The 25812-nt window shown below is 39.8% G+C and overlaps 1 protein-coding gene across 20 annotated transcripts; it reads left to right on the top strand.

The window, feature by feature from the left end:
- The first annotated feature begins 4046 nt into the window (after positions 1-4046).
- LOC110685290 lies at positions 4047-24848 on the top strand. Of its 20 annotated transcripts, none has more exons than XM_021861863.1 (7): positions 4047-4427; positions 4721-4776; positions 5047-5173; positions 7233-8210; positions 9377-9488; positions 23386-23936; positions 24031-24848. In XM_021861863.1, exons 6-7 carry the CDS (start codon positions 23697-23699, stop codon positions 24646-24648), a joined length of 858 nt encoding a protein of 285 aa, XP_021717555.1. In that variant the 5' UTR covers positions 4047-4427; positions 4721-4776; positions 5047-5173; positions 7233-8210; positions 9377-9488; positions 23386-23696; the 3' UTR covers positions 24649-24848. The 20 variants fall into 20 exon arrangements, 17 of the variants coding, with proteins under 17 accessions (XP_021717555.1, XP_021717560.1, XP_021717539.1 ...); XM_021861868.1 differs by having other exon boundaries at positions 5012-5173; XM_021861847.1 differs by having other exon boundaries at positions 4047-4474.
- The last annotated feature ends 964 nt before the right edge of the window (positions 24849-25812 follow it).

The following is a 25812-nucleotide window of genomic DNA, read 5'->3' as shown; positions in this document are numbered from 1 at the left end:
CTTGCATCTTTATGGTATGATAATTGTCAAATCAAGAGAGAAAGGGAAAAGAAAGAAAGAATTAATTCATGGAATTTGCTGAAACAAAAATTGAGAAAACGCTTTGTTCCACGATCCTATAAGCAAGATTTGTTTCACAAATTCAATACTTTGCAACAAAATAATTTGAGTGTCGAAGATTATATTAAAGAATTTGAGAGATTGTCATTAGCTTGTGATTGTAAAGATGAGGAGGAACAAAAGATCTCTAAATTTCTTGTTGGCCTTAATATGGAAATTGGACATAAAGTTGAGTTGCAATCGTTCTTTACTTTTGATGAGGCTTGTGAGCTTGCTGTAAAGGTTGAAAGACAAATTAAAACTTCAAAGTTGAAATCTTTTCGACCTAATTATGCTCTAAAGGGTGAGACTTCAAAGGGTTTTGAAAAATCTGAAAATTGGGAAAAGAATAAAGGTGTTTCGGATTCCTTTAAGTTTGATGCTCAAGCTAAAAATCAAAGAGTTGATAAAGATGAAATCAAGTGTTTCAAGTGTCAAGGTAGAGGTCACTACAAGTCCGAGTGTCCTAATAGAAGGGTCATGACATTAACAAGATACCAAGCCTTAGAAGAGGAGGATGCTAAACTTGCTTTACTTCTAAAAGAGCAACGTGAAGGAGAGGAGAATGAATATGACTTTGAGGAAGAGTGTGAAGAGCAACCATTGTGTGAGGCAGCCCCGGATCACAACACACTTGTTTTGAGAAAGCTTCTCCATGCTCAATCTACTCCTTTGACTGATATGGCACAAAGGGAGAACTTGTTTCACACTAGATGCTTAGTGAATGGGCGTAGTTGTTCAGTTATTGTGGATAATGGTTCTTGTACTAATGCATGCTCTAAGAAGATGACGGATACATTGCAGCTTGAGACTAGGAACCATCCTAATCCTTACAAACTTAATTGGCTCACAAATGTTGGAGGAGTACATGTTTCGAAACAAGCATTGGTTTCTTTTACAATTGGTGAGTTTGAAGACAAAGTATGGTGTGATGTTGTTCCTATGGATGCATGTGCTTTGTTGCTAGGCCGTCCTTGGCAATTTGATCGTGATGTGATCTACCTTGCAAAGAAGAATGTGGTTTCAGTTCTACATAAAGGGAAAAGGATTGGATTAAAACCTTTGCCTCCTAAATTCGAACCTATGCAACATGATGGCAGCAAGGTTATTTCTCTTTCTACATGGGATGAAGGTGGTTCAAGTAAAAGGAAGAAGAAAGACAAGCAGCAAGATAGAGTGCTTCAACTTGTTCGTAAGTCTCCATTTGAGATAGGTGACTATGTGTGGCTTTCTTTGAGTGCACAGAAGTTATACAACAACCGCAAAGACAAGCATGAATCCTTTGATGAAGGGCCTTTTAAAATCGTGCATAGGGAGAATTATGATACATTTCAAGTGCTACTTGGTGAAGGCGTTTGTGCTTCTCTTAGTGCAAATGATCTTGTTCCTTGTTATGATGTAACTTGAGGACAAGTTAGTTTTCAAGAGGAGGAGTATGATGCGGATGCATTCAACGTTTCCTTTCTTAGTCCGTTTCTTTAATGTTTCTTAGATTAGATTTTGGCTTACAAGTTTTTACCTTTCACTTGAAAGGGTTTTTCTTGTTTTAAGCATTAGGATTTCTATTTTGATTAGGAATTGTTTTGGTCTAGTGAGTTCCTATTTGAATTAGGACTTGTTTTTAACAAAGTAAATTCCTAAGTGGATTAGGACTTGACTTTGGTTTTTAGGCGTGTCTAGGTGTTTTAGGAGGATTGAATAACCTAATCTAAGTTGAATTAAACTTAGTTAGTTTAGTCATATCCGAATTAGGAACTTGGGGATCAAGTTTCGGTTTTCTTAGGTTTTCTAGGTCAAATGGGATTCTAATTCAATTAGGATTAGTTTTCTAATTTGATTAGGTTTAGAATTAGTTTTGAGTCTATAAATAAAGGTTGTAAACTTTGAATTAAAGAAGAAGTTTGTTTTGTTGATTAAAGCTTTATTGCTTGTTAATTTGGAACGTTTCTTTCCAAGTTTTCTTTGTGTTTGACGAGTGAAGTTAAACATAAAAACCCTTAGATTAGGCGAGTGAAACCTGATTTAAGAGAGGTTAGATTAATTAGTGAGTGAAGCTAATTCAAACTATCCTCAAAAAACCCCTAAATCACGAGATTAAGGTGAGTGAAGCCTTGAAATCAGATTTAGAACCCTTAGGCGAAAACAAACGAGTGAAGCTTGTTTAAACCTAAGACCAAACGAATCAAGAAACGCATCAATAAAAACCTGAGTTAAACAACTGAGTTGCATCGTTGCTTGATTAATTCATCATCTCCCAGTTCAAACTTATGTTTAGGGATTTTTGGATTATTTTTCTCTAGTAATTGAGTCGACGTTGCAAAATTGAAAAATATCATGTGATCATTTGTGACAATCCTCCACTCTTTCTTGTTAGGCGTCACATTAAAGTGCTTAATCATATAAATACATCCCTCTTTGAACTTTTCTCTAAAATCAGATGCATCTTCTCTTGTAATTGAAGCATGTATGTGTTGTCTCTGTTTTATTGCCTTAGATTTTATTTCAAAGAGATATTAGGTAATAACAAATATTGGAATAATACATGATAGTTGTTGTGCAAAAATACTTACGTCTTCATCAGCTAGTATCATGTCAATACCTAGAAACTTATTGGACTTCGGGCTAATTACATCCCACATTCTAGTGATTCTTATCTTTAGAGTCCAATCTTGCCTCTCATTGCTAATCTTCAAGTCCTCGATGAGATTATAACTTTCGTTCAAACGATGTCCTATCTCTAAAAATCATTAGGAAAAAAAACATGTTAATTACATATAAAATATAGAGGGAAAAAAAACTGACATATATCAACATCTCCTATTAATGATGCAAGCATTCTATTATACGCGTTACAAGCATATAGACCGAGTAGTTAACATTCCGTGATCAATTAATTCAATTGGTATGATGTATGTGTGTTAAAGGTGTTGTGAGTTTGTGACCAAATAATAAACGTTTACACCAAATAATAAACCAAGTTTATTATAATAAATTAATAGTGTAAAGATTTATAATAAACCCGCTCTGTTTCCGTAAAAAGGGATATACTAATTATCAAGAACTTTGGCTCTCTAACGACTAAAATCTTAACCCCTGCAATTTCATGTCGTGGTAACCCTCAATAATTATAATCATAGGCTACTAATTATAATCATAGGCTACTCTAAATAAAGAAAAACCATAAGAAATTGGGCTAGGATTATTTTGGACAATCTTCTCATTAAAATAATCAATAGGAGATTGATAGTAATTGGAATCACTATTTATGACCAATTTGGCTATTATTGTATTGGATAATCATCTCATAAAATAATCAATAAAATTGGCAATAATTGGGATTACTATGTACTTATTGACTAATTAAATATTAATCATAATAAAAACAAAAAAAATACTCCTTGATATTAAAATTAATGATCAAAATTTAACCTCTTTAGTCATACCTTTTGCCATTTTTTGTAGCCATTGACCGTGCTAGGAATTATGATGAAGAAATCTGAGAAGGTTAAACAATTATGATTAGCTACATGATTAATAACTAATTATCATACATTTGCAAACATGTAAATTATGAATGGTTTTAGTATCCAATAAATAAATTAACAATTATATCTGTTAATGAAAATTAGAGTCGCGTGCGTAGAAATTGAATGTTAATAAGTGTCGTTGAACAAAAGGAGAGGCTAGAGGGTTTATATTAGCATCAAATTGATTTAATGGGTTTCCTCTTAGGAATAGAATTATTATATTAGTTGGATTAATAAAATTAATAAAATTATGTGGGATAATGTAACCATAAAATTTTATTGTGCATAAAAAAATTATATTTTTTTAAAATAATTTGAGTAAAATAATGCTACTCCTAGTCATCAGAGTCCTAGTCGTCCTCATCATCCTTATCATCATTATCATTCTGATTATTAGAAGGAAAGGGATCATAGCACATCCGCACATATGTATAATATCCATCTACACTCTTTAAAAAGTGAGAAATTCACGGAACTGTTCCTTATGAACAGTAGGACAGTGTCCTTCCGGATTACCCTCGGCTTGGGATGCTATTTATGGTCTTGCCATTGTATTCTGACATTGCTTTCCAACTCATCTTTGTCCTTTTTCCCCTTTTCTTTTTCCCTAAAATCACTTGCTATCACTCATTTTGTCCTTCTTCTTTTCTCTGTCTTCGTACTTGCTTCTTCTTTCATTTTTGTTTTTCCTTCTTCTTTGCTCTTTCTTTTTTGTTTGTTTGTTCTCCATTGAAGCTTATATGAAGTGATTTGTAAAGAGTGTAGATTTTTTTAATTTTTTGGGTTGAGCTAATATTAAATGTGAATCTTCTGAAATTTTGGAATACTCTTGACTTTCTTTGGTTTGAGTTTAGTAATTTGATTTTTGAATTTCGATGTTTTTGATGTTGGTTCTTACTGATTTTGATTGTGTTAGGGTCTCTGTTCATTTTTCATTCTATTTTAAATTAAAAGGATTTTATTTAAGTTAAGCTTTTAAGATATAAATTCGTAAATTGTGTTGGTTGTTCTATAAGCTTCTGGATTTTTGTTGTTATTTAGAGATAAAGTATTTTTTAATCGCTTCTGACAATTTTGTTCTTTGTTGCATGCAGTTAACGCTTTGCCTTTGGTGAAGGTGTTAGTGAGCTCGGCTGTATCTGCTGTGAAAGTACTTATTCTCAATAACTATTGGTGTTGTTTATCTTTAATTGTTGGAATTTAATTGCTATTTTGTTGAGGTTCAGTTCGATCTTAGTGATGATGGCTGTAAATACGTGGTTTGAGGCTGTGATTGTATAGATGTTTGGCAAATTGAAATCTATATATTTTTTATGTGCCAGATTATTTCTTGCTAATGAAAAGTAACTGTTTATTTATATGGCATGTTGTTCTATATATTCGAGTTTAGTTGGTGACTGAACGGATCTCTTGTTGCAAGAATTACTTTACCCAGGTGAGGCAATAGGAAGTCAAAGTCGAGGTCTTTCTCAAGAACTTATCAAGTTGCTTCCAACTTCTAGACATAAGGCGGGCGATTTATTCTCAAGGAAAAAATCCAGAGAAAGGTAATATTTTCAGATAAGTGCTATTTACTACTAAGAGTTAACAAGCTTCTTTTCATCTATCATGTGTTGTGATGTTTTTTTGCTCTGCCTCGTGTAGTGTCAGTGGAAAAAAAAACACTTAAAATTTTGCTCATGTCTGCTGCTGAAAGTTAAGAAAGACTTATAAGAAACATTTTGCTGTCATGATTATCTATCACCATCAGTGTTTCTGAAATGGTGCTCCTTGAATTGTGCGGCTTCATTGCTTCTTTAAGATGTAGTGTAGAACTGTAGACAGAGATCACCAGCTTTTATATCCTAATGCACACGAAATTCCTATCGAAAATTGCCAGCTCTTCTTGGTATATAGAGTATAATAAATGTTAAAACAAGTATGGAATTTACCTGAATCTATAAGACATATCATATAGAGATTATATATAGATGGCTTATTGGTGATTTGTGTCTTTTATTTGCATTTAGGTTTTTTTGGCCAACAACAAAAAAATAGGATAGGAAATTGTAAAAGATAATTAGAATAGCTAGCATAATAATAATAATAATAACTTGAAAAGGGTGTTTTAAATCGATTCCTATTTTAAGTAACATTGCCTACTTTGATTATAGTTCTTCGATTTCAGAGTTTAGTGTGTGGATCACTATTACTCATTTTATTTTGCTTTTTGATTATGCCTTTTTGTGTGTGAGTGTGTGTGTTAACTTTTTCGCGATCATTTTCATTTTGGATTTGATTGAGATGGAAGGTGATTCTATAGGGGTTGTAGTATAATTGGTTATTGTTTTTTTGTGTTGATCATTGCTTTAGTGATCAGCGTTAGCTTACATTACGAGTATACAAGTGGATCAGGCAAGCTTGTCAATTGTTTGTACTTTAACATTATTTTGACACATGATATTTTTAATATGAAGAGTAGAAAATTAAAGAATATACATTTATATATGTTATTAAAATATTTTCTATTCTAATTGAAATAGACTTTGTTGCCAAAATTAATCAAGTTGGAGGAAAAAAAAATAATGATCATACACCGTCATCCTTGGCTAAAAATACTATTCTAATTATATACTTCCTCTGTTTTTTTTAGTTGACACCTTTCTATTATCACGCTTGCCAACGCATGTTTTTAACGATTAATATCTCTAATTATAAATATTGTAAAATTATAAAAAGTGGATATTAATAAAATATACATTGAAATGATTCAAAAAAGATCCCACATGAATATGTTTTATCGTATCTATAAACCACAAAAGCGAGTCAAAGCGTGTTGTGTGAATAGTGTAAAAGTCAAACAGTTTCAACTAAAAAAAAATGGAGGAAGTAGTTCCTTAAAAATGGAAAGAAAATATTATAGTTATGGAGGTTTGACCAAAGGAAAAATAAAAGAAAGAAAGAAAAAAAAAGGCGGGAAAATATTTAATTTGAAGATGACACGTGTCATTTCTGATTCGCCTTTAGTATATAGTTATAGATATTTGAGTATCTCGCTTTTATTGAAATTAAGTGTGACAATTGAATTGTTATGTTTGGTTTTGATGGTGGGAAGATACGTCAGGTGTTAAAAAAGAAAAAGGTTTTCTTACACTTTCCTTAGTTCATACTTCAATTTTTTGGTTGAGATTGCGACTTTTAGGCTACTGTTAACTTCATAATCATGATAGTATGTGATTGCTTTGTTTATTTTTCAATAGTGATTGATTTCTCTTTTACAAATGGTATGATGAGCATATATCGTTTGCTGTTGCTGTGGTTTATATTTAACTGCTAACATTTTGATCATGTTGTTGGTTTATTCTTATTTTGAGGTGGGGATGTGGGGGTGTTTATATTGAACGAAATTTAGTTATATTATCTTGTTACATAGTGCTTTTTTAGGTGAAATCTTTGCTAAAACGAGTGAGATTACATGTATGTTAGTTTCATTTTTAGCTTCTTAAATGAATTTCTAGCTGTTTATAGATAAATGAATGAATTGGGTTGAACAAATATGTAGAGAGTTTTTTTGGATTGTGTTTGGGTCGGATGTGTTGTTTTGTTGATTATTTTTCATGCTTTTAGGGTTTTGGAAGTGTGAGAAGCTAATCTATTGATTGAATTGAGGATTAAGAAGCCGATTGTGTGTGTAAGGGTGAGCAATATCTCAACTTTATAGAAAAATATTCTGTATGTTTGTAATTTGGATTTTACTAGAAAATGGTTGTTAGGTTGCTAGATTTATTGCTTACTTTATTTGATCTATGTAATTCTTACTTAGGTATATGGTATTGTTGCTTTAATTAAGTGACAGTTGAAAGGCTATTTGATGGGACAAAACTAGAAAGAGAGAAAAATAGAAAGAAGGATTTTATCATGCTTTAGTAAACTCTGGGATTTCTTTTCAATTGGATTGAAAAACGGATTTTAAATGTATATATCTGTAAAAGTTGTCAATATCTTCTACTAAATTGTGATCTCTTGTGATTTTATTTTTGTAGCATGTGAGATTTAGGGTTCATTATGCATTATATAAATACAATAAGTAATCATGGTTGTGCATGGTTTGATTGTATTCACAGCAGTCTGTGAGTGTTCGAGGCTACGATTGTGGTTGTTGATTGTGTTTTACTGGTATGACTGGTTTATAATTGTCTATTAACTTCCCTCTTTTTTTTTACTCCTAAGGTTTGGTCCTATGTTTTTGGGTTTGGTGACTTTGGTCTATAGCTCTAGCAGTTTGGGATTGATTAAGTTTGTTTTATAGCTCTTAAATGTGGGCAAAATTTTGCGAGCTGATGTTGTTTTCAATACTCATAAAATTTCAGTGACAATATATAGTTGCCCCCATTGACCCTGGTTCATATTCTCTTCCAGTCTTCCTTCTTCACCATATCTATGTTACTCCCTTTTTCTCTATCTGTCTTTCTCTTACACAGAGGCACACACAGATGAGTGCTTAGTCTCTCACCCATAAGGTATTTATCACTTTTGTGGAAGCTCCTAGATTGACAAGCCATCCATGTGCAATTACTTCAGTGGCGGTCCAATGCTGAATTCCATGTATGCCTTTTCTACCCCCTATTTGGTTCATATTAATACAATCTGATAGGAAAGTCTTTATTTAATACAATCTGTTTGAATGTGAATGAGTTGTTTTCTATAAGGCCTTATCACTAGGTGATAATTAATGACAATAATGGTAATGAGTTTATAAGTAAATTTGTCAGTTTAGTCTTGTGACAATGATCATGATAACAATTCTCAATTTCTATGTTTTTCTCCTCATAAACTTCCATTCATTAGCACTCGAAACCATCTCTAATAAGGTAACAAGTGCTGATGAAAATTTACAAAGCAAAACACATACTTGGAGATAATTGAAAATAAATTTGCATTATTATGGGGCTTTCTCTGCATATTTATATACAAGACTATTTCCATTACCACCATTAATTGGAGTGAGACTCGTGAGGATACTGGGGTAAGTTGACTACTATTTGTTAAACTTGAGATGTCAAAAGGGTGAGACTCTAGACTGGTATCAATTAAAAGGGGTTTCGCTAAAGTTGCTACTCCTTTGTTAAGATTGGATTTGATAGGGCTAAAACTCTCTTTGCCATAATAAGACAGTCTCTTTGCAAAGTTATAGAGCTATTTAATTGACTTTCTTGGATGATTACACATGTTAAGTTTTGCCTAAGGTTCACCTCAAGCTTTTAAATTCTGAAAAGTACTCAGATTGATAAAAAAAAATTGATAAAATTTGATCTGAGAGGACTTAGATTCATTCATGGTTTCAATTGTAATTTTCAATACCTTGCACAAAGCAAACTCCTGAAAATTATCTCAATATTATTATACGGTCACTTGATATTAGCCATTTGAGAAGACTGCTTTACATGCTTTTGATTATTGACTCAATATTTCGGATTATTGATATCAGCCTTTTTTGCCCCTTATCTTAGTTTGAGTTTTATAAGGCTTGTAGTTGATTTGCTATGTATTGCAGTGTTCTATTTGGTGATTATATCAATGATAAGTGCTTTAGTAGCCTTTTATTCTATGGAATCTCTTGGAGCAAATTTCTAGATTTGGTTGATTCTCATCATATTTATGTTATAAGCATTTTATTCCTCTTTTATTCCTATTTATTGTATTTGTGTTTTTTAAATTTGTTATTTAACTTTTTCCTGGTTCATGAATCTTGGCTATGATGAACAAAACAGAAAGGGGAAGAGCATGTCAAATGAATGTTGAGCATGTCAAACAAAACGCAAGAAGAGCTCACACACCATAGCTTATTCATCTGCCAATGGCCTTGATTTTGTTTGGTTTAAGGTATAATGTTGCTACCATAATATCTGTTAGACCTGATCAAGTATGGCCCGACCCGATTCTGGGCAGAATTTTTCGGCCTGAAAATTTATTTATTTTGGGCGGGTTTGGGAATGCGTTTTTATGCATATTTAGTTGATTTTTTAGGCCCGGCCCAAAAATGGCCTGAAAAGCCCGCATAGCCTGACCATTTTGGGCGGGTTTGGGCACAAAAATTCCAGCCCTAAGCTTGGCCTGGTCCAGCCCGGCCCGAGTAGTGGACATAATTTTTAGCTTCGGCCCGACCCGCCTAATGATCACCTCTAATATCTGTTTAAGTGATCGTTAAATCTTCTATAAAATTGGTTAATAACTTTTCAAGTTTTCATCATCCCATAACTTGTGAAAGCATAAGGATTAAATATTGTTTATGAAAGTATTGTTCAACTGTTTTGGTTTGGTAACAATGGCATCCTATGAAGCACTTGGTAAAGAGACAATGGCTGATATAAGGAAGTAATACAATTACACAATTATTGAAAACCCATCCTCAGTTGAGTCGTTTAGCAAGTGATGTTTCGGGGTTTTTGGAGTCCCTCGGGAGAGTTACAATTCCAAGAATGCGCGTCGACCATCTATACCTGCAAAACCACGAAAACTCCGGTTGGGTGGAGTTCCGCCTCCGACGATCAAGTTAGAACGTGTCCGGATGTATAAAAGTGCGGAATGTAAGGGTTTTTCTCTCGGATTCCGAGAGAATTCTGCAATTAATATTGCTCGGGTTTTTTGTGTGTATTTATGAATGTGTAATAAATGAGGATTTTCCTCTATTTATAGTGAGAGGAGATCAGTTCTCCTTTCATAGTTAGAGTGCCACGTGTCACTAGAGGATTGGTTCTATCTCTCTGATGATGACACATGTCAGCATGCGGTTGGTCCATTTGGACCGGGGGTATTTTTACCCTAAACATTTGCCCCTCACAGGTGTGATGTGGCATGCCACGTGGCACCTGTGACAAGTGTCATACTCTGAGAAGGTAACGTTTCGTCTCCTTCTCTCTCCGGTTTTTTTTTTTTGAATTTGAATTTGAATTTTGAATTCGAATTAGGGAGGTGACGGTTCACCTTCTAGGTGTCTCTATAAGTAGTGATCCCCCTCCTCTCATTTTCACACTTTGCTTATTTTGAGAAATTTTCCTGAGAGAAAGAGAGAAAGCTCTGATACTGGCTGCTATTTCTTACACATCCGTCTTCCTTTTCCTCACTCATCTGGTCACCGTCTGAGTGCTCTTTGTTTAGAACTTGTTAAAACCGCCTGAGGGTCTTTTGTCATCCCCCTATCTTTCAATACACCCACAACCGGTCTACCGTCTAGGGTGAAAGGAATGGTGTCCTTCCAACAAGTGTATTATTCCGATAGAGGGTTCAGAATTATTACAGAGGTAATTCTTCAGTAAAGTCAAGTGATCGGAATGCCTAGGTGGAGGCCGCTTCCGATCAGTAATATCAGGGTACAATTGATATTACAGCTTAATCTTAACTGAACCCTTCGGGTCGAACCCAATCGAATCTCCGATCCGAGACGTCGAATTAATCCGAAAGGATTTAATGAGTCGACAGAGTTTTACGAATACAGACGTTGGAAATCGAGCCTAGGGCGTCGATACCGAGCGTCGCAAAATCACAATCGACAAGCATGAGCGTAGCCATAGCTAGGCTAGGCTAGCTCATCGCAACCTAGGTGCACCATGTGTGTGCTAGGCGCACCATGGTGTGCTAGGCACCATCGCAGCCTAGGCACACCTTAACAGCCCATCGCATGCTAGCATGGGTGCCTAGGTGCGCATGGTAGCCATCGCAAGCCACCACACCCATCGCAAGCCCATGCACATGCCTAGGCGCAACATGCGTGGCCTAGGATGGCTGGGCGCTGTCGCAAGCCTAGGTGCCTATCGCAGGGCCATGGCATCACCAGGCGCGCCATCGCAAGCACTAGGTGCTGCGTGCGTGCGTGCCAGGCCTGACAGCACCATCGCAAGCACCAAGTGCTAGCATGGTTGACTACCTAGCAATGGCGCGCCATGTGCGTATGCTTGAGTGCTAGCCTTCGCATGGCAGCACTAAGCATCGCAGCACATGCAAGGGCTGGGGCCAGCTCGATGCTAGGCCTGACACTCGCAGCCTCGCACAAGCAGCCTCGCATGTGATGCATGTGGGCTGACAGTGCGTGGTGCGTGGCGCATCGTGCAAGTGCGTGTGTGCGATGGGGTATGCGAGTGGTGCGAGGGTCAGTGCGGCCAGCATGCGTGGCTCGCTAGCAGCACGCATGCTGGCTGTGCTAGCGATGCTATGTGGAGAGAGAGATGCGTGGTGCGATGGGCATTGCTAGGCTGCCAGCAGCAGCGCCTAGCACTGGCCAGCACCAGCGCCTAGCATGGCCTAGCACTAGGCATGCGAGGCTGCTGGGCAGCACCATGCTAGCTGGCTCGCTGGCCAGCGCCATGCTAGCTGGCGTGCTAGCTGGCAGCAGCCCAACTGCCCATGTGGTGGCGGTTAAGGTGAAGGGGTGGGGACCAATCTTGGGCAAGGCCTTGAGGAACAAGGCAATGGTCCCCCCCACCCATTCATGGTCCTCACCTAACACACTCTCTCTCTATTTGACACTTGTTGCATTGTGATTAGTTTTGTTTAACAATTTATTTTAGAAATAAATTAATTAGCAAAATTCATTCTCCCACATTGGTGGAGGATGAAATATCAAGGGAACATTTCCCTATAAATACCAAGCTTGGTATAGGGATTTGTTACAACCTTGAGTGGAATTAAAAAGACAACTCTAGAAAAGAGTAAACCTTTGATTCGTAAAACTCATAGTTATTTTGTCCGGGTCTTGACTAACCTTCAAGACTTAGGACGCTCGGGTCGGGTCGAGGGTACGATCCGTCAGAGATCTCGTCTTTTCGGGATTTTGAAGTAAGAGCTCTTTAGGAGCGAAGCACGCGTCAAAGGTATAATTCTTATCCTTAATCTTGTTTGATTAAGTTTATTATGCTTGTTTAATTGCTTTAATTAAGGGGCGGGTCTTGGTGGGTTTCCTTCCACGTAGTGTCGGGTCACTACGAAACTCTACAGTGGTATCAGAGCCACGCTCCTTTTTATTTTTGCAATTATTGTTTAATTGAGGTGTTTTAAAGAATTTAATTTTTCTGGTTCATGTTAATCTAATTAGATTAGATGCACGTTTTAATTGAATTTTAAAACTCGATTTTATTATCGATTTGGCTGTCGAACCCAGATTTTGGCTCAAAAATAGTGATTTTTGGGTGAAATCGACATTCTGGAACTGTTTCAATCCTTCTAGGGATGTCCAGAAGCCAAATTCGAACCAGAAACCCATTTTTTCTGGGGTTTTTTGTTTTTCAACGAAAGTTTTAATTCGTTTTAAGCCTTGATTAATGTAAGCATTACAAGGTTAGATTAAATGCATATTTGCATCACTAATCTACTGGTTTTAAAATATCCTTGAGCATAATAATGGAGTGTTTATTAGTGCTTAAGTTGATATACCAAGTAATTACATAAACTTGTTTTTCACAATTTTGCTAATAAATTGCAATAAGGTGTGAAAACTTGTTGTGATTTTGCATTTTGAGTTCCTAAGTAATGTTAAAGTTCTAATCTTTAAGTGTTTAAATGATTGGAATCCTAACCCTAAATTCCAAGTTGAACAAAGTTTGGATTTTTTCATGTTTTTGGTTGATTAAAATCCATTATGTTCAATTACTTGTGAGTAAAATTTGATTAATCTTCATATTGGAAAATGTAATCTTGGTATTTTACACAAGTATGCAAGTTGGAAAATTTTATCATTGGATGATTATTTTGTTTTTCCAACTCCCTTTTGTCAAATCCATGATTAATTTGCATATTGGCAAGATTAATTTTGGACATAGCTCATTTTATTTTAAGCATAAAGCTTGACCTAATTTTGTTCAAAATTGATAATTTTGGATAAATTTGGGCTTGTGCACCAATTAAAATAAAATTGCTTAAGTTAGACTTAACATTTGTTTTATTTTATTTTTCCCTCAAAATTAATTCTAAAATTTGATTTAGAATTGATTATCGTCGCACACAAATCGGAATTAAATTCCGAGTTAAATGCACGCAAAACGATGCAAAATCGCAAGCGTCACCAAGGCCAATCGGGCTGCCTAGCAGCCCACATGTAGGCTGCCTGTGGTGCGCACAAGGCTGTGCATCGCTTGGTGCGTAGCTGTGTGGCGTGGAGGGGTGCTGTGTGGTGCATGTGCTGGCGCGCAAGGGCCCTAGGCTGCTGGTATGCTTGTGCGGCTGCTGGGCAGCGAGGCAGCAAGCCCCAGCCAGCCAGCCCCTGATGCTTGTGCCAGCAAGCTGCTGGTGCTAGCATGCTAGGCAGGCTGTGCTAGGCGCACCTGCTAGCTGCCAGCACCACGCACCATGGCGCAAGGGGCCATGGGCTGCCTAGCAGCCTTGGTGCGCCAAGCATCATTGGATGATGCTCTTCTTGCTTAAAGATGAGCTATGAATTTTGCGATTTTTCCGTATTAATAATTTTAATTAATTATTTTAACGAGGCTAAAAACCTCGATTTTCGATTTTGCAAAATTTTGACAAATTATGGGTTATGCCGACTTAATTAACCGGATTAATTAAGTACGGATGCGGAATTTAGTGGGAGCTTAATTGAATGCGTTGGCATTTTGCGTTTAGAAATAATGAATTAAACCACTTTGACTAGTTTTAATTAGGCGCGTTAATTGGATTAACGACCTAAGTTAGTTACTAGTTTTGCGTGTTTAATTATGTATTTCGTAAAATTGCATTGGCCGTTCACAAATAGTAAACGGGTGAATGAAAATTGCTTTCAAAACAGGTTGTTTGAAAATGCCAACTAGTGGGGCCCGACTAGGATAGAAAATACGGACTGCGTTCCGTTATGTATTTTTGTAAATTTAAATACGGTCTGCGAACCGTTAAGTATTTTTGTACTATTTAGATTAATCTTAGTCGTTCTAGCTAGCTTCTTTTACTTCATTTTGGCCAAGAAGTCTCAAGACGGTGTTCGAGGAAGACGAGCCAAGATGAAGACCCATGGAAATTGAAGATTTCAAGGGGTCATGCTAGTTTCCAAATGCATCTATTTTATGCCTTATATATTGTTATATATATTTGTTTGCTAGATGCATGTCTAGGATTTCTATGATGTTGCGATGATTAGTTAAGTTCACTTAAATCAACCAACATAGAAACCCTGGGTCCCTTAATAATATTGAGCTAAAATTTGCCATTCCAAGGACAACACTTATCGAACTAATGCGCGTACGTGATGGATTACGCCAAAGCGAGGCATCACTACTTCCCTAGGAACGTAAGGTATACTAGGTATACGAGTTGGTCTTGGTTAAGCTCAACGATATCAGTAAGGAGTCCTTAGATGTCGTGGCAAAAGAGATAAAATGTCAAGAGTGCATTAGATACGACGTTTTATCGAACCAAGAGTAGCTTGGAGCTATTAGCAATTGGATTGCTTACCTTAAGATATTTAATGGTTAAGACAAGCCAAAGCATGCTTATCCATTTCTTGATCTTTGGGATCTCGGAATCATTTTATTCTCGCCCATAAGGGACAATCTTAAAATGCGTGGATAAAATGTTCAATAAGTGTGAATAAATGCATGAACGCTTTAAATTTCAACTTATTGATGTATGAATGGTTTTTCATTTCAAATTCTTTCAATTGTAGAATCATGTCTGCAAGTAACACAAACAACAACCATGTGTGCCCGGAACTCCCCGATAAGTTAGCTATCAAGCTTAACTTAACAAACCTTGATGAATGGGAAGAAGAACTCAGGAAAACTCTCCGGAGTTGTTCCAAGGAGTATGTTCTGGATACTTCCCTCCCAACTCTCTGTTCCAAGACCCTCTTAAGTGACGAAACTTATTGTGCATGGTCGAAAGACTGCAAATTAGTGTCACAACTCATGGCTAACTCCATCCCGGAAGAATGGAAAGAAAAACTTCCATTTTCCTTCCCAGATTTGTTCCTTGGAGGACTAAGGGATGTTGTCGGTGTGAGATTCTCTAAGAGTTTCAACGACAACAATGATGGACTCTTGTTTGAAGTGACTAGGTCACTTACGGACATGAATGTGAAGCCGTCGAATCAAGGTTGTCTTGCGAAAGAGAGGTACCATCTTTGGTCTATGGTCTGCAACACTAAGTTGAGACCAGGTATGCCCCTCCGACCCCATGTGGCAAGAATGACTAAGCTCTTCAAGCACATGGAACTCCTCGGAATTCCACTAGAAGATGGAATGGCCGGTCATATTTTGCTCACTTCACTCCACTCAGGATATGATGCATTAAAGGCATATATCTCTGATTCAAAGGAGACACATTCCTTAAAGAATGTGGTGGAGCTTCTGCACCAGGCCAACTCATTTGGGGCAACCAAAAGACCAACATGAAGGAGGGATCTCAAGGTTAAGGCTAAGATGCGTTGCTTCTACTGTGGCGGGCAAGGCCACTTCAAGAGAGAATGCAAGCTCTTTCGGGAGGAGGAGGAGAGGAATGGAGCATCCGCCTCAGGTATCTTCCTTAACACTTGTGGATTAAGCTTATCATAAGGTATTGGATACCAAGTATGACTCACTTAATGTTACCTTTTCAGGGACCAAGTGAGAAGCTTATCAAGTGTTGGTGCATGAAGACGACGAAGATGGCTTTTCGGTCGTGCTTGCATGCACTATTTTGTCTATGACATTTAATTAAAACTATTTCTAGTTTTATCATGCTTTGAACATATTATCCATGGTGTTGGACACCTATGAAATTTAAATGTAAGACTTTTAACAATAGTTGTTTCAAGTTTACAAATTTATGTTCAATTAAATTGCATGTTTTACATATGACAAAAGTTGATACCACTATGCTAAGACGATCGAGTCGAATCAAACCTACTTGTGGCATTATCGTCTTGGCCACATTAACATCAAACGCATCAAGAAACTTCTTCAAGAAGGTGTTCTTGACTCATTTGACTTAGAGTCATTTGAAAATTGCGAAGGATGCTTATTAGGCAAGATGATCAAACAGCCATTCTCCAAGTTGGGAGAAAGGGCAAGTGACTTATTAGGACTAATACACACGGATGTATATGGACCTATGAGCACACCCGCAAGGCAAGGTTACCGATATTTCATCACTTTCACCGACGATTATAGTAGATATGGCTATATCTACTTAATGTCGAATAAATCTGAATCCTTTGAAAAGTTCAAGGAATTTCAGAAAGAGGTTGAAAATCAACTTGGCAAGAAAATTAAAGCACTTCGATCGGATCGAGGTGGCGAATATTTGAGCCATGAATTCGACGATCATTTGAAAGAATGTGGTATTCTTTCAGAATTGACACCTCCTGGAACTCCTCAATGGAACGGAGTGTCCGAACGGAGGAATCGGACCTTGTTAGACATGGTTCGGTCAATGATGGGTCTTAGTGAACTCCCTATCTCGTTTTGGGGACATGCGCTACAAACAGCAGCACTAACACTGAATAGAGCTCCGTCAAAAGCTGTTGAAAAGACTCCATATGAATTATGGACTAAGAAACCTCCAAGGTTGTCTTTTCTCAAGATTTGGGGATGCGAAGCATATGTCACGCGATTAATTTCGGACAAACTTCACCTCAAATTGGATAAGTGTTTCTTTGTGGGATATCCAAAAGAAACCAAAGGGTATTACTTCTACAATAAATCCGAGAACAAAGTATTTGTTGCTCGTGATGGTGTCTTTTTGGAGAAGGATCACCTTTCCAAAATGACAAGTGGGAGGAAAATCGAACTCGATGAAGTTCGAGAGGACGAGCAACAACAATGTCAACCTGACAAAACTGACAATCTGGATACTTTGGAAGCATCGGAGAAGATTGGTCAGAGTCAAACAGACAATGTAAATGCTCAACCGATTACCCTACATAGGTCGCAACGACAAAGATCTCAACCAGACAGATACCTCGGTATTGTCTTAACTGATGATCAGGACATCCTAGTTATGGATGGTGATGAGCCGGCGACATACAAGCAAGCTATGACGAGCCCCGACTCCATGTCTGAAAATCAAGTCTGGAACTTGGTGAATTTGCCCGAGGGTTATACACCCATTGGTTGCAAATGGATCTTCAAAGTGAAGACAAAAAAGATGGAAATGTATCGGTATACAAAGCTAGACTGGTGGCAAAAGGTTATAGACAAGTCCACGGGATTGACTATGATGAAACTTTTTCACCAGTTGCAATGCTAAAGTCCGTCCGGATTATCCTAGCGATTGCTGCATATTACGATTACGAAATATGGCAAATGGATGTCAAAACCGCCTTCCTTAATGGGATTTTGGAAGAAACTGTGTATATGACACAGCCAGAGGGTTTTGTCGATCCAGGCAACGCTGGAAAGGTTTGCAAGCTAAAGAAGTCCATTTATGGACTAAAGCAAGCCAACAGGAGTTGGAATTTGCGATTTGATGAAGCGATCAACAAGTTTGGTTTTATCAAGAATCCAGATGAGTCTTGTGTATACAAGAAGGTCAGTGGGAGTGATATTGCAGTCCTAGTACTGTATGTCGATGACATACTGCTCATTGGAAACAACACAAAATTATTGGAGTCCGTAAGGGGCTGGTTGAGAAAGTGATTTTCAATGAAGGACTTAGGAGAGGCACAGTACATATTGGGCATCAAGATCTACAGGGATAGATCTAAGAGGATGATTGGATTAAGCCAGAGTACTTACATTGATAAGGTACTGGCTCGATTCAACATGGAAAATTCCAAAAGAGGGCATTTACCCATGTCCCATGGCATAACTCTCAGCAAGAAATAGTGTCCACAGACACCTGTTGAGCGAGAAAGAATGAATCAGATCCCATATGCTTCGCTAATCGGATCGATCATGTATGCTATGATATGTACAAGGCCGGATGTATCGTATGCCCTGAGTGCAACGAGTCGATATCAATCGAACCCAGGAGAGGCGCATTGGACTGCGGCCAAGAAGATCCTTAAGTACCTGAAAAGGAACAAGGATAAATTCCTGGTGTATGGAGGCCACAAAGAACTGGTTGTTGAAGGTTACACCGATGCTAGCTTTCAGACTGACAGAGACGACTTCAAGTCACAGTCAGGATATGTATTCTGTCTGAATGGAGGAGCGTTTAGCTGGAAGAGTTCCAAGCAGAGCACCACTGCAGACTCTACAACTGAAGCCGAGTACTTGGCTGCTTCGGAAGCAGCCAAGGAAGCTGTTTGGATTCGCAAGTTCATTAGTGAACTTGGTGTTTTACCCTCAATCAAGGGACCGATAGACCTTTATTGTGATAATAATGGAGCTATCGCTTAGGCCAGAGAGCCGAGAGAACACCAGAAGGTCAAACACGTGCAACGACGATTTCACATGATAAGGGAATGGAAATCCGAAGGTGAAATCAGAATTTGTAAGATCGGGACGGATGATAATGTGGCCGATCCTTTGACTAAACCTCTGCCTTAAGTGAAACACAACAGACACGTTGAGGCAATGGGAGTCAAGCATGTTGGAGACTGGCTTTGATATTCCCTGTACAAGTGTTTTAATTAAATAGGGTTGATTTAATGTAAGACACTGTACTAAAACCATTCATTAATGGAGTAATTAATTTTGTGCAAAATTATCATTCGCTCCATTACTATTTAATTGTGGTTTAGAATTAAATAATGAGTCCATTCGATTTACGGAAATATTCAAAACAGGGTATCAAGACCATGTCTTGGATAAAGAAACACCTGTTAAGTGAACATTGAATATTAAATCGAAAAGTATCCCTAATCGAGGTCATCTAACAGATGGACGATTGATGACCGCAATAGATTAGTGTGTAGTATGATTTACAGCACCGTTTCTTGTGCTGCAAGGACGTGACAGTCATAAATCATTTGCACAAGTACAGTTTAGAACTGTACTGGATAAGACCTATGAGAGTACTTTAAGAAAATTTAACTTTTGTCAGAAGTACATTTCTCATTATGGCTATCGAAACTTATTTCCTCAGACCATGAGTACTGTGAAGTTTTCTTGTTTGAGTACTAGGCTCTTAGATGTTTCCTAATGTCTGCCGTAACTAGGGATCATAACGGGAACACTCGGGAGTCTATGTCCTCTTAGTAAGAAGAACTTACAATACAAGACTGGGATTGTCCCCCTACTAACAATAGGGAAAATGTTTTGTTGTTTAAAAGGCTGCTCGAAGAGTGAGACTGTAAAATGCATGGCCATGCTCAGATGGATTTTAGAAATCATCTGCTTATTTGACAGTCGAACTCGGAGATCGAGAAACACTTTTGAACGTAATAAGGATGACAAGGAATCTTACCTTATAGTTCACGAAGAAACATTAAGTGACAAAGGAAATGAGCTATACACAATATGCACACTTGTCCGGAAGGACAAGTGGGAGATTGAAAGGAATGGTGTCCTTCCAACAAGTGTATTATTCCGATAGAGGGTTAAGAATTATTACAGAGGTAATTCTTTAGTAAGGTCAAGTGATCGAAATGCCTAGGTGGAGGCCGCTTCCGATCAGTAATATCAAGGTACAATTGATATTACAACTTAATCTTAACTGAACCCTTCGGGTCGAACCCAATCGAATCTCCGATCCGAGACGTCGAATTAATCCGAAAGGATTTAATAAGTCAATAGAGTTTTACGAATACAGACGTCGGAAATCGAGCCTAGGGCGTCGATACCGAGCGTCGCTAAATCACAATCGACAAGCATGAGCGTAGCCATAGCTAGGCTAGGCTAGCTCATCGCAACCTAGGTGCACCATGTGTGTGCTAGGCGCACCATGGTGTGCTAGGCACCATCGCAGCCTAGGCACACCTTAACAGCCCATCGCATGCTAGCATGGGTGCCTAGGTGCGCATGGTAGCCATCGCAAGCCACCACACCCATCGCAAGCCCATGCGCATGCCTAGGCGCACCATGCGTGGCCTAGGATGGCTGGGCGCTGTCGCAAGCCTAGGTGCCTATCGCAGGGCCATGGCATCACCAGGCGCGCCATCGCAAGCACTAGGTGCTGCGTGCGTGCGTGCCAGGCCTGGCAGCACCATCGCAAGCACCAAGTGCTAGCATGGTTGACTGCCTAGCAATGGTGCGCCATGTGCGTATGCTTAAGTGCTAGCCTTCGCATGGCATCACTAAGCATCGCATTACATGCAAGGGCTGGGGCCAGCTCGATGCTAGGCCTGGCACTCGCAGCCTCGCACAAGCAGCCTCGCATGTGATGCATGTGGGTTGGCAGTGCGTGGTGCGTGGCGCATCGTGCCGGTGCGTGTGTGCGATGGGGTATGCGAGTGGTGCGAGGGTCAGTGCGGCCAACATGCGTGGCTCGATAGCAGCACGCATGCTGGCTGTGCTAGCGATGCTATGCGGAGAGAGAGATGCGTGGTGCGATGGGCATTGCTAGGCTGCCAGCAGCAGGGCCTAGCACTGGCCAGCACCATCGCCTACCATGGTCTAGCACTAGGCATGCAAGGCTGCTGGGCAACACCATGCTAGCTGGCTGGGCTGGCCAGCGCCATGCTAGCTGGCGTGCTAGCTGGAAGCAGCCCAGCTGCCCATGTGGTGGCGGTTAAGGTGAAGGGGTGGGGACCAATCTTGGGCAAGGCCTTGAGGAACAAGGCAATAGTCCCCCCCACCCATTCATGGTCCTTACCTAACCCTCTCTCTCTCTATTTGACACTTGTTGCATTGTGATTAGTTTTGTTTAATAATTTATTTTAGAAATAAATTTATTAGAAAAATTCATTCTCCCACATTGGTGGAGGATGAAATATCAAGGGAACATTTCCCTATAAATACCAAGTTTGGTATTGGGATTTGTTACAACCTTTAGTGGAAAAGTAAAGGTAACTCCATTGTTGAGTATGCCTTGAAATTCGTAAAACTCCAAGTTTGTTTTGTTCGGGCCTCGACTAACCTTCGAGGCTTAGGACGCTCGGGTCGGGTCGAGGGTACGATCCGTCGGAGATCTCGTCTTTTCGGGATTTTGAAGTAAGAGCTCTTTAGGAGCGAAGCACGCGTCAAAGGTATAATTCTTGTCCTTAATCTTGTTTGATTAAGTTTATTATGCTTGTTTAATTGCTTTAATTAAGGGGCGGGTCTTGGTGGGTTTCCTTCCGCGTAGTGTCGGGTCACTACGAAACCCTACATAGGGTACCATCAAGTATGATTTCAGAGAAACGTCTGGGCTCTTCAACAATTTCCAATTGCTCTTGAAGAGGGTACATCTGGCAATCGTCTGGGTATCTAGCAAGCAACAAAAAGATTTTCGGCTGCTGATCTAGATAGCCCACTTTCCCCTTACTCAAAGCATCTTCAAGGTACCGTCTCTACCCCTTGCAACTTTTTTGAGTTTTTTCGGTTGTATAGCTTGTAAAGAGTAATGGACTCACCCAACACACACACGGCACGACCTCGGACAGTTGTCAGCCGGTCACCGGATACGGTTGAGTCTAGGACTAGGGATGCCGTCTGGGGGTGTTTGGACCACCCTTACTCTTCTGCGAATCCGACCGTCTCTGTTCATGTGCAGGATAGAATGGCTCGGACGAGACGGACGGTTGTAGACCCCGAATACCAGTCAAACGGCTCAGTCGAAGCGCCGGCTGACATAGTACAGTATGACCAGCCGGGCGTACCTAGCACGCCCGGAGATGATATCTTGGACGAGTCCGAGGATATAGACGGAGAAGAGACCGTCCAACAATCAGACTCTACAGAGTCTACCATGGAACCGGATGCCCCCCAAGAAGATGAGGAGGCATATAAATGGCCCTCTATCAACAATCCAACAGAGGCGCATATGACCGCCAGGGATGTGGTCACACTAAATGCCACCTTACCCGGATTTTTACAGAAGCGCCTGGTTGGGGTAGGATGGAAGATTGTTGTGCCGCCTGTAGAGGCAACCGTCGTTTGGGATGACGACCTTGACCATGCCGATGATTATTTCGGCTGCTATGAGGCGGCATTCAAAGCCGACCTCTGGTTCCGCCTCCATGATACAATAAAAGCCATTCTAAGGGGTTACGACCTTGGCGTTTGGCAGTTAACACCCAACTCTTGAGTGAATATACTAGGATATATAGCCGCCTGTGAGATGCAGGACATAACGCCTAGCTGGGAGGCGTTTGCACATATGCACTACCTCAGCCGTGCCCCAGGCGGCTGGAACGCGTGGTATACGTTGACCACGCATCCGGAATACATGATGACGCTGGACAAGCTTTCAAAATGGAGCAGCTGGAAGAGCAAGTTTTACTTGGTTTCTTCCCCAGCGTTGCATCAGAACCACTGGCTGCGTCGCTACAATATACACACCCGACTCTCCTTGGAAAGAAATGCGCCCTTCCTAGAGTGCCGGAAGAGGCTTGGACACAAATAATGGAGACGGGGCTCTTCAAGAAGACTTCCCTGCCATTGGATGATGGAAATGAAGTCATTGTCCCCAAGAACTAGGTCCCTCATCCGGACTGGCTTAAGGATGAGGCGTTCCTTTCCGCCTGTGACCTTAGCACCATGTTTATCAGACGTATGTTGACTGATAAACCGGAACTTTATGCCGTGTGTATCATGCTTGAATGAATTTTAACTTTGATTTTAACTTTGAGAAGACGCCTACTAAATCTGCTGCACAGATCCGGAAGGATCTGTTGGAGAAGAAAAGGGCCCAGCTGGCGGCCAAGAATGATGGGGTGAGTGCCGGCTGAGCTTTTTTACCGTTTGCATGGTTTGATGTCAACTTTGTTATTAACCGGCTGTTTTATTTTCTTTTGCAGACGGGGAGCAAGAACGTTCCTCGTTCTTTAACAAAGATGTTGAAGAGACCGGGAGAGGAGCCCTCCCAGCCTACTTCTAAATCTCGAAGGGTTCTGGCTGCCCCTGCCTCTACTGGAAGGCCGTTTGTGCCTGAGAGTCCCACCTCAGCAGGCAAAAGGCTGAAAGACCTTGGCCTAAGCACAGAGTCAGCTAAGGTTGAAACGAGGGAGATCCAAATTCCCTCAAGCCTGGTCAAGCTTGGGCCTATGCGAGTCAGCCTGAAAATCAAGGTATGGCTCTCACCTTTGATCCCCCCTAGCCGCTTGGGCCTATGCGAGTCAAGTCCCAAGCTACCCAATCAGGGGATTCTTCAGGCAGCCGGCAGAATGTAGGTGCCGCCTATGCTCAATACTTAACCAATAAATCTGTTGATGCAGATGCCTCTTCTCGTTTGCCTGACCTCCAACAGTACGCTAAGAGGATGCTGAGGACCCTTACCCGGTCCGAAAAGGAGGCGGTGCCGGGTGTACACCAGGTCAACATAGACCGCATCAACTCACTGCTCGCTAAGGTAATTGGCCGATTGGGGTGCTTTTGTACAATTTTACTCTTTTTCCGGTTGTAGCATAATTGAAAGACTAACTCCATTTCGGCTGAATTTGCAGGTGATGCTAAGGGTAGACGACATGATGGTCCCCTTGCGAAAGAAGCAGGAGGAGGTAAGGGATGCCTATAGAAGGGCAACCGATCTCATAAATGTTACCCAATATAAGACCTCAATGTATGAAATACAAACTAAAAGCCGGGAGATAAAACAGGAGGAGCTTATCAAGGAGCTCACGGCTGATGCTGAGACGGCCAACAAGAAGGCGGCTGACTTTGAGCTGCAAGTTAAAAACCTCCAACCTGATGTCAAGGCATTGGGGGAGGCTGACAAGGAGAATACTGAGCTGCGAGTAGACGTCTCCCGGTTGAAGAATGAGCTGGCCCAGACTCAGGTGAATCACAAAGCTAAGCTAGAAGCTGAGCAAGGCCGACTGATCTCCGAGAACAAGCGCGACTGTGAAGAGCGTATGAAGATGGACTGGTCTCTGATCCACCCGGACACCGACTGGGCTTTCTTTAACCTGCGGTACAAGTACGCCATTGAGGTGTTCGATGCCCAGGTCCTCGGAACAAAGAAGCCGGCTCCCTTTGAAGAATGGGCCGGCATTGTCGAGGAAGAAAAGGAGGAGCAGGTGGAAGAACAAGCGCAGGGTGAGACTGACGAAGCTCAAGCCTAACAAACTCAAGACGCCCCTCCTTCTGGCCAGGGCCAGACGTCTTAGCGTCAGCAGCAGCAGCAACAATGACTTTATTTGTTTTTGTTTCTTTTCTACCTCCGGCCTGCGAGCCGTGTACTTTTGATGTATCTACTTTCCCCGGACGTAGGTCCGGCAGACAATCTTTTCTGTTAATTAATGGGCGTTAGAACGGTCGCACATTCCGCACTCAATCAAATAAATTTATAAATCCTAAAACTAACCCCTAAACAAGTCTAGTGGTAAGTTCGGAGTCGAACCACAAGGAACGGTAATGCTAGATTGTTCTTAATCTAATGCCTAAGCTATGCCGAAGTCGGTTTATGGATAGTGGACACTACAACTACACTAACACACATATAAAGATCAAGATATTACAAAGTCTACTAGGGGCAAAGATCCACTTTGAACAATTAACAAGTTAATGGGAATCGATTTGATAATCAATCATGCAAAGAAAGAATTAAAATGGGAATTAATTACCATCAAGAGCAATCTCTCAAATTCCTAGCCTAGATCCCTCATTTACTAGGTGCATAGAAGAAATTTACCCAAAATGCAATCAAATATATAAATTCTAATTCACAATCCCTTGTCAAACTAGAACTAACATGCAATTAAGTTTGCTATCTTGGGAGATCAATCCAATTTAAAACAAACAACATGCCATCATCAATTCAATCAATTTAATCACACAATTATCATCAAATTTATCTCAAATAACTCAATTAACCATAACAAAGCTTCACTCAACACCTAGTAGAAGGAAATCTACTCAAAAATGATTAACAAAGAAATTAATAAAGCATAAAGAGAGAAGAGAGTAAGAAATGCTCATTGATATAAAATGGAGATCTTCAAATCATCAAATTCCTCCTTTGATTATCCAAAATCCATGAAAACCATTGTTTCTCTCACTTTCTCTCTCTAAAATTTTGAGAGTTTCTCTCTCTAAAACCTAAAACTAACCTAAAATCTATTCTAAACTGAAAAAAATCTGTTTCTTTAATGAGCAAAAAAATCTATTTATACCCCTTACAAAATTGCTTAGGAAGCTCCGCAAAAAGTCAGCTGAAACGGGAAAAGGTCCGACCGAACTCTGAGTAGGTTCGGTCGGACTCAGGGTAGGTTCGGCCGAACTCAGGG

This window comes from Chenopodium quinoa, unplaced genomic scaffold, assembly GCF_001683475.1.
Source record: "Chenopodium quinoa cultivar QQ74 unplaced genomic scaffold, ASM168347v1, whole genome shotgun sequence".
NCBI classification, from domain to species: Eukaryota; Viridiplantae; Streptophyta; class Magnoliopsida; order Caryophyllales; family Amaranthaceae; genus Chenopodium; species Chenopodium quinoa.
Note: the sequence above shows the minus strand (reverse complement) of the source record. Positions and strands in the feature narration are given on the sequence as shown.

What these genes read in the sequence shown, in the direction of transcription:
- LOC110685290 (XM_021861863.1), top strand. Translation starts at nt 23,697, where the DNA reads ATGCGAGTCAAGTCCCAAGCTACCCAATCAGGGGATTCTTCAGGCAGC. An exon ending in TCAACTCACTGCTCGCTAAG is followed by an intron (nt 23,937 to 24,030) that starts GTAATTGGCCGA and finishes CTGAATTTGCAG; the next exon opens with GTGATGCTAAGGGTAGACGA.